Source organism: Daucus carota, chromosome 6, assembly GCF_001625215.2.
Source record: "Daucus carota subsp. sativus chromosome 6, DH1 v3.0, whole genome shotgun sequence".
Lineage (NCBI taxonomy): Eukaryota > Viridiplantae > Streptophyta > Magnoliopsida > Apiales > Apiaceae > Daucus > Daucus carota.
Genome location: NC_030386.2, coordinates 32929617 through 32943462, shown reverse-complemented (window position 1 = coordinate 32943462; position 13846 = coordinate 32929617). Strand labels below are relative to the sequence as shown.

The 13846-nt window shown below is 33.4% G+C and overlaps 1 protein-coding gene across 3 annotated transcripts; it reads left to right on the top strand.

Moving 5' to 3' along the window:
- The first annotated feature begins 711 nt into the window (after positions 1-711).
- Positions 712-12406, top strand: LOC108228141 (uncharacterized). 3 transcript variants are annotated; one of them, XM_017403634.2, is made up of 20 exons: positions 712-896; positions 977-1049; positions 1210-1332; positions 1792-1961; positions 2633-2782; positions 3348-3494; positions 3747-3804; positions 4980-5302; positions 5543-5674; positions 6121-6240; positions 6310-6396; positions 7010-7132; positions 7271-7391; positions 7489-7614; positions 8169-8303; positions 9238-9386; positions 9508-9648; positions 9944-10267; positions 11073-11202; positions 12126-12406. In XM_017403634.2, exons 1-19 carry the CDS (start codon positions 840-842, stop codon positions 11175-11177), a joined length of 2664 nt encoding a protein of 887 aa, XP_017259123.1. In that variant the 5' UTR covers positions 712-839; the 3' UTR covers positions 11178-11202; positions 12126-12406. The 3 variants fall into 3 exon arrangements, with proteins under 3 accessions (XP_017259123.1, XP_017259124.1, XP_017259122.1); XM_017403635.2 differs by having other exon boundaries at positions 7007-7132; positions 7271-7379; XM_017403633.2 differs by having other exon boundaries at positions 7007-7132.
- Positions 12407-13846: the final 1440 nt, after the last annotated feature.

The following is a 13846-nucleotide window of genomic DNA, read 5'->3' as shown; positions in this document are numbered from 1 at the left end:
GTAAAAGGGGACGGAGGGAGTAACTTATTTACTTCTTACTTCTACTCCACTTTTTTACTAAAAGCAAGAAATTACTTCATTTAAGCTAAACTAAACGGCTCCATTGGCTAGTATATATATGAGAAGTGGCACGGAGGTTAAGAAAAAATGTAATTTTGTGAAGAAAAGTTGGAAAAGTGGGTGAAGTGGTGGAACCATTAATTTTGTGAAAGTTTTTTTTTCCCTTTGAGTAAGAAGCACTTATTTTAAACTAACCCAAATAACCCGCAATCTACTAAGTTTACGATTGCAAAGTCATATTTAGGATCATCTCCTCTCGTAAAGACTAACACTTTCTTCTTAATTTTTTTAATAATTTTTGCTATATTCAGCAAAATAAATACTCTCTGTTACCTCTTATATAAATCGTTTGATCTTGCACACGTAATTTTTGATGTTTTGGCTATATAACAAAAATTAATATTTTTGTATTTTGCTGAATAAAAATATAATATAAATATTTTTATTTATATAAAAAAATTTAAAAAATTCCAATTTAAAATATAAAGTCAAAAATCCTAAAAATATATATAAAAAATGAACCGGCTCATATAACGGAATAATATTTACCATGTTAAATAAAATACACCATTTTTTTGAGTAGAAATAAAATACACCATTATTTTGCACACACCCGTTATAGAGTGCCAGCAAGACATTGGGTGTTTACAATCGGCATCAGCGGCCGCCCTGTTTTGTTAAAATTCACCCCCTTTCTGTTTGCTCCTAAAACCCTGATTTCTTAAACCCCTTAACACACACACATCCCTCACTCGCGACTCTTTCTAATCAAACTTGCAATGGGGAAACCCAAGTCTTCTTCCAAGAAGCCGCCCAAGCGTGGTATCGATTTCAAGGTTAGAACGATGTACAAACATATTTTATTTTCGAGATGAGTACTCGTAACTATATATCCTTTATTATTTATATCCTGCAGAAAATTAAACGAAAAATTGGCCGAAAGCTACCGCCGCCGAAGAATACTACCAACACTGAAATTAAATCCAAAGGTATTGTCTTCTATTTTGTCCAATTGATTGAAATAATAATTTATTCATACAATTTGTTTTGATTATGATTATGAAAACATCGATGAGTATATGTAGATATATGAAGTCCGGGTTATCTATGTGTTTGAGATGGAAATATAATTTTGTGTGTTGCCAACAGCTATTATACTTCCCGAACAAAGTGTAGCATCAGATAAGGCGGGTTTAGCTGTCAGCAAGAAAGGGTTGACACTCAAAGAGCTTATGCAACAAACTTCTCACCACAATGCTAAAGTTCGCAAAGGTATTTTATTCGTTCATGTTAACCTTTGAATTAGTATAAATTAAAGACAAATGCTCATCCATTTTACAACAAATTAATTTTTATGCAAATCAATTTTGTGTTGTGATTTCAACTATCATTAAGTATGTGGGGGTATGGTTAGTATATACTTGTAGTGAACTAGTCATTGCAATTTACTTCATAAGTGGACAACGAATTCCATTTCTAGGATTGGCATGTGTGTAGTAAGAAGTACTGACAGCAAAAAAAAGGTAAAAATAAACAGGATGTTTAATTTACGACTCAATACATCTTATCAATACCCAAATATGTTTCAAATTCTTCTTTCTATGTTTAAAGCTTGGTGGCTAAACTAATTGTTTAAAAGTAAACTTTTATCGCTTGTTTTCGTTGTAGAATTTTTATGTTCTGTATAAATAATGCTTGGAAGTTTACGAGGAATTTTTTATACATGTGAAGATGCGTTGATTGGTATAAAGGACATACTCACCAAAAATCCAGATGAGCTGAGGTTGCATAAACTTGCTCTTATAGAGAAACTGCGTGAACGCATCAGTGATGATGATAAACTGGTTCGTGAAACACTATATCAAATTTTTAAGGGGGTTATATTCCCTGGGTGCAAAGAGGTAACTCAATTACTTTTTTTTATATGTCTACCATATTCTTTCAAAATATACTCATACTGGAGACATTGTAGTTTTGTTTAATGGGTACAATGCTCTCCAGTTATATGGCAACTGGAAATTGTTTTTGCATTCAGCCAATAAAAAAATTTTGTTTCTCTGAATATCTACTACACAGAATTCCAGTCCACAAATGCATGATGCATATCTCGATCTTTGTACTTCTATTCTGTTTGATGGGAAGAAGTATTATAGTGTAGGTGTAGCAGCTGCCATATATTCCCTTACTATACTAGTTAACTAGAACCTTTGACAATGGCATTTCTTGCAACTGCTTTATGGCCCAAAATTTTCAAGCCTGTATACTATTATAAAAATATATATACCTTTTGGCATAAAATTTCCTACTATATTACTTCATTTATACCGCTGGATTTATCATTGCCTTTTGAGTGACTATATCCTCCAGAGAGATAAGCATAGATGCATTCAACCCAGTGTGCTGATGCCTTCTCCTATTTTATGGCTTTCACTTGATGTTAATGTCATCATACGATCGTGGATCATGCTTTGTACACTCTCCTTGTTTCCTATGTGTTTTGGACCTTGTGATTGTTACTAATTGCCGTTATAGGTGTCGCTTGGACTTAATCATATTTCTTTTTTCTGTATAGGATGGTCAAGGGCCTTTCATATCTCTGATGATGGTTTATATCTTTAGTGCTATGACAAATTTGGCAATTGATATTAGGTTGATGGCTTTCAAATTTCTTGATCTTATTCTCCAAAACTGCCCAACTTCATTTTCCTCGTATGCTGAAAAGGTACCCTATCTTCCCCCAGTATTTTTTAGTAGAAATTTTGTCGTGTTACACATGTGAACCATGTTATGCTGTTGTCTTGGCTGATTTCTTACTTGAGTATTGGAGTTGCTTTTGGCAATGAAACATGGAAGATCAAATTGAAGCAAAATTCTTCCTTTGATTTAGTTTTTAGGGAACTGGTCGTTATTATCAGTAGTACCATTGGCCATTGCATTGCACCTTCAGTCTGTTCTGTTTTTTTGTTAGTTTCTAGTGAACTGGTTGTTATAATCAATAGTACTATTGCACCTTCAGTCTGTTCTCTTTTGCTTGTCTTATTGTGTCATACATGAAATATGATATGAATTAGATGTAAGAGCAGCACTAGCAGGAGATTTTGTGCTTCTTGTAGTGTGGTATTCTGGAGGAGTTTGAATTTGATGAATATGAATTATAGTAAAATTGTTTCTATTAGCTTTGTAACTCCATACTATTTTTTGGTCTATAATTATTTGTCATACTTCATATTGCTTATTACAAAATGTAATGATAAGCTAAGTATGTACTATTTGTTTAATTTGTACAGATTCTTCAGAACTATGAAGATATATTAAGACAGAACCAGTTCTATCTACAAGACAAGGCCAAGCTCAAGAATGCTCTTGCGGGGATAACATACTGCTTATCGCTTTTACCCCATAATCGTAGAGGAGACACTTTAGCAACTGATAGCGTACTTTCTTGTCCCTGTTTACTGATTTACAACTTTTCTATCAAATGTATGTATAAAATGATCTAATTTGCTTGCTATATCTGAATAACAAATAAAAAGAAATAAAAAACGTGAGGGTGTTTAGCTAATCCAATATATTCTCTTGTAAGGCGGAAACAAGTACCTATTTCCAGACATTATATGCAATACTTTTGTGGTGCTGGTCATGTCTCATCTTTACTCATCTTTCATTTTGTCAATTTCCAAAAGCAGAGGCCTGGGGATAGTGTTTTGCATTCTTATGAACCTGACGTGCCTAAAGAATCTGCTGGTGAGTTTTGCTAATATTCATAGCTTGTTGTGTACAGTCAGACAATCCTACACTTTTTAATTGACTGCTTTTGTAGTTCCAAGGACTTACAAACACATATAAGGTTGATTTTTAACCTTTTAGCGATTCGAGATTGTTCATTTTATGTTTTAAATTGCAATATGAGTCTTGTTGTGAGTGAAATGGAACATGAAATTGTAAGCTCACAAGAAGTAGGAACTGGTGCTCTGACTGCATTGTGAAGTACATCATCCCCCCCCCCCCCACCCCCCCCCCCCCCACACACACACACACTCTTTTTCTTAGAAGCCAGATATGGTACTGATACTTTCCATATTACATGTAAATGGGTGGGTGATTTTAAGTTTTAAATTTGCTCGAGGGTTTTTACACAATATTTGCAATTCGATTCTTTGGCACATCTATACTTGTAGTTTGAACAGTTATGCTGTAAGTTGGTATGAGTCCAGTAGTGAGTGAAATAGAGCATGAAATTGCAACCTTGCAAGAAATATGAGCTGGTGCTCTGACCGTGTGGTATAAAGTAGCTCCCTACTGTGTGTTTATAGATTAAGATAGCCAGAGATGGTATCATACATTTCTTAATAAATATGTTAGTGGGTGGATGATTTTAACTATTACATTTGCTTTTAGTTTATTACGAAGTTTTTGCATTAGATTCTTTGGCACATTTATACTTGTATTTTGCAAAGGTCTGTTGTAAGTTGATATGATAAACCTTAGCATCTGTCATAACTCTTTTTGCTGTAGCAAGAATTACAACTTTGCAAATTCAGGGGAAGAACAATGAACTTTGTAAAAGAGGAAGAAATATTACAAAATATTAGGGACATATATTTAATTCCAAAATTGATATATTCCAGGTGCCCTCCTCATGTGGCACTGCAAGTGACCCAAATGTATCAGTCTATTATGCATGATATCGAGTAACAAGTAACATCACCCCTTTCTTCTGAATTGATTAAAAAAGTTTTTCATAATTGTTAGGAATTTGAATGTAAATACTTGGTAAATCAATTAAATAACGAGTAATATGTGCTTATCTTTCAAATTATTGTGTTCCTACTAATTGCTTTCTGGCCTTTTCTACGTTTCTAGGTTCTTTTGGGTACCCCTGATGTTGATATTTTGTCTCTTTATTTTTGTTTTTGTAGGGCTCTCTGTCATCACAAAGAAACTTAATGGAATTTTGCCTATTCTGGTCGGATGTTTCCACGATTTTGTACCTTTGGTCCATACTTCACCACAACTAGATGCACAATCATTTGACTGTATGCTATCCGTACTTCAAAGTATAGATCTGATAGTACAGTTTTTTGCTTATGGGATAGACAAGGGTCAACATGAGTTACAAATTTCTCTATCGTTTTATACACATCGGAATGTATCTCATCATGGTCAAGATAATATTATGGTAATGCTAAAGAAATTATGGGATGTCTTTCCCCTCTATCCAGCACATCAGCTTTCAGAGAAGGTAATGATGGATGTAGTTTTTGGGCATTGACGCTGTAGTCGTACTTATCCTTGTCGGCTCTCCATTATATATATATATGTGTGTGTGTGTGTGTGTGTGTGTGTGTGTGTGTGTGTGATGTATGCATGTATGTATGTATGTATGTATATGGCTTTTAGACATTAGTGATTCTGTGATATAATATAACTCATCTGAAGCTCCAGTTTTAAGCCTTTGACTTGGTTTTTTTTATCTTTGCAGGAAGATAATAGATACTTTATTCTTAATATCATAATTTCTGAAATCTTTTTGTCATTGATTGACTGGATCTACCCTTCCTCCGATTTGCTGGAAAAGTTTCTTATGTTTATCGAGAATGCATTATCAGAAAAGGTCTGCTTCTCAAGCTGTATGATTTTATTGTAGAAAGACATTGCTGCTAGAAATTATAGAACATCACTGTTTCGACATTTCTCCCAGCAGTCCAGCACGTAGGCCAATAACACCATATATCAATGGATCTTAATAATTGAACTCTTCTATAATTTTATATTTTTTCTTAGGTTCGTAGTCCTTCAATTCCCAGGAACCTATTATGATTCTCAGTCAGATAGAGTGATGATTAGAACTTGCACAGTTTATGGTATAATAACACGGTGATATACTCATATATTTTTCTTTTTCCCACTATAGAATCATTCAGCTCGAAAAATTTAGAATTTTGTTCTTATACTTATAAATGGACCTTGTATATAGTAGTAGTATTTTAAAGTGTTGTATTGTGTTGTACACATTTGACAGAAGATGGCTAAATACATCTAATAAATATCAAATTGCAGATATGTGGGAGCTTGCAATTAGGCAAGGTTTTTCATGATAAGCATTCTGTATCACTTGTTGCATACATACCAAAGCTTTTGAAACAAGTTTCTGGTAGCTGGAGATCACGTATTCTTCAGGTATGTGGAATTTTGTCCAGTTAGTAAGTTGAAAGTCTTTACTTAACGTTTGTGGCAATATGATTGCAGGGTTTCACTAATGTTTTCAAGAGTTGTAAGCCAGAATCTTCATTAAAAATGGTTTGCATCTCTGCGATAGAAGAATTTTTAGACCCAGTAAGTTTCTTGTTCTAGATGGAAGATTTTTCCTCCCTTTATTGGAATTGCATTTGTGCGTTTCTTTAAAGTAATTCATGGAAGGTCTAGATATAGTCTTATTTACCTATATAATTATAGTTAGATGGATATATGGATAGAATATAGATACACAAGCATATGTCTGACGTGAATGATCCATGGTATCTCTGGAGGATCCTGATTCAAATGGTCCTGTGAACTTTACTATTTTGGAAATCATAGAGTGAGACACTTAGGATCAATACTACCATGGGTGCTACTTGCTAGATGTGTTGTATTGTCATAGGATCATGGTTGAGAAAAGTGATCATGTTTGCACATCTTTAAGCACTCAAAGATGGCTAGGTTGCACATGACAGATAAAGGCATGTCCAAGACAAACTTTGGGCCTGGTTGGGAATGGTCCAGCTCGCTGGGGTTACTAAAAGTAGCACTTCATATTTGTATATATATTGACTAAAATTGCCTTTTCACCCTCTTGTGTTTGTTCGGTTAATATGCCATGCAACTTTTTATGCAGAAGTCATATTAAAGTTGCCTAAAACTCATTATATTCAGTTTTCTTAAGCAAGTTTCTTCATGTGAATAGCAGGAAAAAGGCTGGTTGTACCTAGAGACAACTGATCCTGAAATTTTGGCTTATCACATAACTTGGCTAAGGGAGCTTCCTTCATTGCTGATCCATTTAGGTGATAAACACCAATTATCCTCCAAGGTAAGTTCTTTAGTAGATTATTGGTATGTTTTTTTTAAGTCTCAAATTGAACTGCTTCTAATATGATTTTTACTCTACAGTAAGTGGTCACTCTCTTTACTATTCTATTTTCTCCTTATATCAACCGACTTCTTGCAGGCCGTGTTACTTCTTCAACTTCACCTGGGACAATGTGCTTTGATAAATCCTTCTCTCTCGCAGGAATACAATAACATTCAGTATACACTGAAAGATTTTTACAGCAAAGGCATAGCTGATTGTAAAATCTAAACCTCTTAAGTTGTTTAACTAAAAAAATTATCACATTAATTTTGCTACTTATGTTTCATGCCATTCCTCTTCTTCTTCTTTTGCAGCAACTGGAGGCTATGGTCCTTTTGTAAGTCTCACCAGAGATATTCAAGAACTCTCTGTGTGTTGCCTTTATTATTTCCCTTTTTTGGATTCGCCCATTATTCAGTCAGTAACTTCCTGTTGCCTATGTGAGTACTAAAACATTAGCTGGTTGATTTTTTATTGATTAATTTTTTGTTGCCAAAACTTTCAATACTTGTCGTATTTTGTGGTTTGAGACATCCTTTTTAATTCCAAAATTTTAATATGGCTTCACGTTGGATGACTTCCTAGTCATTCGAGGCTTTAGTATCCCTTTCTCCTGCACAGTATTCTCTTTGTTTTGCATTGACAACATGCAAATTAAATAAACCATTTTAAATGGTCTTTAATACATACTGAATTACTGCTTTAGTATCATTAGCCACAGTCTATTTTGTTCGGTATAACATTTTATATGTTTTAGCATATAGGAGTAACATACTAATATTTTATATGTTCAGCTTATGAATGAATGAATGGCAGTAGAATTGTGTGTAATTATGCTCTCCCATATGCTCATAACTATCTTAATTATTCTTAACCTCCTATAGTTGATGAAATTGCTTCTGAACTGTACTTATGAAAATTTGTGCTGAAAAATTACACAGATATTGGTGTAAAAGTTTCCAGTATTAATGTTCCTTTTTCCAAATTACTGCAGGTCATAATCTAGAGTCAGTTATATTGTTTCGGATCATAGAGATTTTGCATTCATCCTACAAAGCTGGACGCATACAAATTGCTAATCACATTAGCTTTTTTATAACTCTACTCGCTCGTTACAAAGTTTATCCAGGTACTGGAATAATATACTTTGTAAAACCTCTTGCCTGTGTAGCCATCAGCTGAATTTTGTGGTTTTATGAGTTTATTGTGATTAGCTGAATGTCGTGTGATTCCAGAAGGCAAATTTATAGTCTATATCTAGTATGCAAGTAAATCCAAAGAGTTCCTAGCAACATTTTTCCTGAACCACTCACTCAATATACTTAGTTTTACTTTTACATTTAAAGTATCCTGACCATGTATATGACAATGTCTTGTCCTTGTCGGTAGAGTTTGTAATGTCTTTTTACATTTTTGAGGAGCCTCCTTCCACTCTCAAGTTCCTTCTATGAGAATCTATAGAAGAAGACACTATATCTTTATCTCCACTTCATATTGTACTTATTGTATGAAATTCTACTAATAATATTGAACTAAAGGAGTGTTTATGAAGATGATACATACATGAATGTGTAATTTACCAACCACTATTCTTTGCATATTTATTTTAAAGAGGGGACTTAAAGTTTCCTGGCGATGCTCTGAGGCTCTCCTAGTATTACGAGGCTTTGCAAGTTTGTAATGAAGATTTCTGAGATGTGATCATTTGACCAAGTATTGTCAGATTTCTTACTTTTCCCGAATACAAAAATTTGTCAAAGATGCTTAATACTTTAAAAGCAAACTGTTCTTGTTGACTCACCCCAGCTTCCTTAAAATCTCCCTCACCAACGAAAGTTTCTAAAATACTTTTTTTCCTCTGAGACTTGGCAACATTCTAATATTTATACACGTTTTTGGCCTGAAATATGTGTTGAAGTGCACACACCAATGTCCAAGTGTCGAGTATCACAATATAATCCAGATGCATCGTGTTGTTTAAAGCTAGATATGATAATATGATACAGGTGTATCTTGCTAAATGTAAGCATTATTTATAACAGAGAGTGGGCATTATTTTGCAGAGAAGAGTGCTGATCTAGTGGAGAATGATGGAAAATCAAATTTTGGGACTTTTAAGTCAATTACTAACGTTGTCTGCTCTTTCCTGTTGCAACTTGGTGACGAGCATATTGTGTTTCAAATGTTGGAGAAGATAATTATTGATCAACTTGTGAGTCTCTTAACCTTCATCATGTACTCAACTTACTTTTGTGATGAAGGGAAAGAATCATCATTCTTTCTGAAATTCTAACAGGCAAGTCCATCCCACTAAACTTTGTTTATTCTTGCAGTTACTCAATCCACCTTTAGACAACATTTGTGCATTGCTCAGAGTGCTTGTTAAACTAGACTCAGAACCAACGAGACTTTCTGAACAGAGTATGATCAATCTTGGTAGTTTTCTTCCAGGATACCTAACTGATATTGTATCGGTAAGTATCCTTAAACTTATTGTGTCCCTCTAACTGATTTTTGATAGTCCACCAGTTATACTTCCTCGTCCCAATTTGTGTGAGCCTTTGAACTGGTTGCACACAATTTAAGGTGTATGTTATTATGGTACATTTTACATGCCTTTAAAGTGCATGCAAAATGTTGAAGAAGGCTCACATAGATCGGATGGAGGAACAATTATAGCCTTTTCAAGGTCCTTGTTTCGTTTATTTAGTGTATTGTTGGTCATTTGGGAACTCATAACTTATGTAATTTTTTTTATTGATTATATAGTGCATTCCAGAAGATAAAACTCAGTCTGCCACCATGGTTTCGAGGAAGAGAACTCATTATTATCTCCTGCCTTGCATGTTTATCTTCCATCGGAGTCACACACTTTTAAAACTCGTGTTGAAGAAAATGGGATCATTAGTAAATGAAGAGAGTTCGTCAGGTTCAAATCAGCTGTGGACACAGTATTTAACTGGCTATTCAAGTAGAATAGATGCCATTGTTTCCGTCCTACTACTAATATTTGCAGATATCAAAATTCAACAAAAACTTTTGTTGTGTAAGGAAGAGATTCAGCAAATATCAGAGAAGATTCTTCAACTACAGGTACTTGCTTAGCCATTCCACTTTAAAGTGGCCGGCAAATTTTACATAAAACATATCATAGATCTTGCGGATTAGGATAGTGCTGGCAATTTTGACACATGACTTGCTTAGAAGACAAATTTGCTTTCATATATTATCCTTACACAAGTGAAGATTCGCTGATGTATATATGGACAACCATGTTTTTGTGTTTATTTTTCTGCATTTCTTGTGTTAAAACCATTTATTATGTCCTCGTTGAGATAAATGTTGTCTCCCCCTCATTAAATACACTGATAATAAACTTTTAAGATTGTAACATAGATGTGAGCCATTGTACCTTGCTTTACATGTGCTATCTAGATTGGATTCTTTTGTAATCGCCTTATGTTGTTTCCTTTACTTTCCTCTTTCCTTTGTTTTTGATGGTTTTACTTTTATGTGGGAAATGGGGATATATGTGGTGTATGAAGTTATTTTTGGGGCTTTTTAATGCACACTGAATTTCAGGGCATGCTAGGTAGATTTTATTAGAAGCTCATATGATGTAGAGTTGTTAATCTTTGCATATATTCCCTCCATAAATATTTTTGGTTTCCTAAACCGGGGTATTTGTGGTTAATAAATAAATTAGTGTTCAAGTTAATGCATAGAAAGTATGTTGTTTGGTAATCATAGGACTTCAATATATGTAAAGAATATTTATGAGGTTAGTGGCACACGCTTGCTTTTTAAGTTATCGGCATGTTTCAGCTGTCAAATTTTACAGTCTAGTTCTAATACTCAATTTTCCTGGTATGAAACAAATCATCCTGTGTCAATGCAGTTATCAGAGGTTATCAACATGACTATGGAAGAGAGGTACAAAATAAGATGTTCATATGATCGATTAAAGAGTTGCAGCAGTAAATTATTAGCGGGAATAAGATGATGCACACAATTTTTTTCCGAACGAAGTAAGCATTTTCTTTTTTGCAGCATTACATTATCCTGTGGTTTTCAGTGGTATATAGTAGATTTCTCGATTTTCTTTTTGTTTAATTTTGATGCTTTTGTTAAGGAATTTATCATTTTCAAGACATCTTTCTCATTTACAATAAAGGAGTCGCTCAACATATGGACTACACTTCAAATTTACTTTCTAGAAACTGAGATGGATTAAGAATATTCAGAGTTTATGTTTTCGTTTAAACAAACCTGGTAATTGAGTTAGCCTAAAGGGTATTATTTAATGATAAATCTCTCTCACTGTGTCATACTGGACCACATGTCTTGGGAGCCTGGAACTCTCACCCTGTAATTTAAAGTGTAAACAACAAAAATTAAATTATGGGTGTACATAGAACCTGCTCAGGTATTATGAACAGAAGTTTGAAAGTTTGAGGGAAAAAAGAGTTAGTCGGTGATCATGTATGAGTGTGAAATAACAAAGGTCTTTTCTTGTTTAGGGATGTGTTTAATGTTATGTTTAATCGTACAACTTAATGGGGAAAATCCAGTAAAAGCTAGCAACATCCACTTGAACTCGTGCATTTAAAACATTCAGTATTTACAATGTTCACGTTGCCTATAGCAAGAATATAGACTGGTTGGGTTTTTAAAATAAATAAATTTATTTATAGTATATATGTATATTTGCCAACTGCCTGGTGAAGTAATCAAGTTAAACTACATTTGAATCATTCATTATTTCCATCATTCTTGTTGCTACGGTGAAGCAAGTTAAACTACATTCACATCATCTGGTATGTGCATTGTCCACCTTGCCAATAGGAAGAATTGATTAGCATGGTTGGGCTTTTGAAAAAAATAATAATGTGTAGCATGTTTATTTTTGCCAACTGCATGGTGAAAAGTATTAAGTATATGATTGAATCAGTTTTAGAGGAGTGGAAACACTTGGCTCGTGCTGCCTGTCACCAATGCTATTGGCAGAAAATCCGAAAACGTACAACTGCCTTGATACTGAGAGCTGGATTGAATGTGTGTCTATTCCTCTCTAAGCTCAAATGATATTGGATGAGAGGCTAGCAACATGCCTCCGGTAAGAATATATAGACTTTTTGTGGACTGGGCATGGTATATCGTCGACGAATCTTGTCAGAATGTTGATGATCTAACTTGGTCACATGTATACCTCAGAGATACTTGGATTGGACTGGACTATAAAAGCATGAAAGGTATTGTTGTGTAAAATAAGATCTATTAAAAGTAACTTTAGGCCGTTTTTGGTCGATTTCTGTAATATTAGTGCCTGCTGTATTTCTTTATTTCTTTAGAGTTATGTTGATTACTGATTAGGCATTTTTGTTAACTGTATGGAATATATTTTTCTGGTAAAAGTTGACGAGTTATATTAGTGATAGAGATAATATTAATATCCTCGAGGACCATCTCTTATGTTGTGTTTGGTTGAGGTGAATAAATTCGATTGGGGTGAATGAATTCGAAGGAATTGAATAAAATTTAAATTATGTTATGAGAATTGTTTATAAATTTCATTTCTCCATTCCATTCCTTGTATCCTCTGCTATATACATCACGAGCCCAATTCGGGAAGGATCCAATTTCTTTTCATCCCATTTTGCATTTAGTCAATTTTTTTCAAAATTTTCATTTATATTTCCTCATTCCATTACATTCTTTTCTCTACATCCATACACACAACATTATCACGAAAGCTTAAGCTTCTATCATTTTTCTCAGTTTACAAGCTTTACAAGCTTTTGCACACGAAATGAAGTGTATTTAAGTAGTTAAATAAAAGTAAAAGTTGTATAATTGTAATTACTAAAATTCTGTAAAATATGATTTTTTTTTTTTTTTTTCAAATATTGACATGATAATGGCGGTAAAGATAAAAGCTTGAGTGTGGGAACACTTTTTAAATGTTATATATAAATTACAATATAATTATAATATTCAATCATATTACATATATAGTATTATACATGAATAAAATTTCAACATGACATCTCTCTGACATGTTTTCTGTTTTAAACTTGTTCGGATTGATAGATATAATGATAATAATTTATTATTCAAATATGTGTTTAAGAGTATGACCTGTCCTAATTTAAAACTTAAAAAGTTTAATTTAATTTAATTTCCTACATCCATTACCACTGTCCCTAAATTATCTATCATATAATATTATTAATATATTATACATTGTACTAATTTATAATTTGACATCTCTTCGATCCGGTAAAAGTAGAATCCTAAATTATATATATGTGCACTCTAATATTTTATATGGTATAATATTTTTGTTTTGATGAAAAATCACAGTATTTATATTATATTTGTATTACAATGAAACTCATTTGAAATCGAATTCTATAAAACAATCAATTTAAATATGCTTCACCCTGGCAAGTAAAATTTAATTCTAATATGCTTCCAAATTGTAAAAATTGAAAGTTTTCTGTTTGTATTGATCCTTTAAAACGGGGGACGGCCCAATCCAAACTCATGCTCAACAGCCTAGTCTAAAATATTAAAAAAGTTGGGTGGGGAATACAGAGACATCAGAGCAATTTGAATGAAATGAACGCGGGAAACCTTTAACAACTTGACACAAGTTTAGTTCGTTTTTAG

Bases quoted from the DNA above. Each gene is read 5' to 3' on its own strand.
- LOC108228141 (XM_017403633.2), top strand. From the start codon at position 840: ATGGGGAAACCCAAGTCTTCTTCCAAGAAGCCGCCCAAGCGTGGTATC. The intron at 2,783-3,347 runs GTACCCTATCTT...TAATTTGTACAG, and splicing joins TTTCCTCGTATGCTGAAAAG to ATTCTTCAGAACTATGAAGA. The intron at 7,615-8,168 runs GTGAGTACTAAA...AAATTACTGCAG, and splicing joins AGTAACTTCCTGTTGCCTAT to GTCATAATCTAGAGTCAGTT.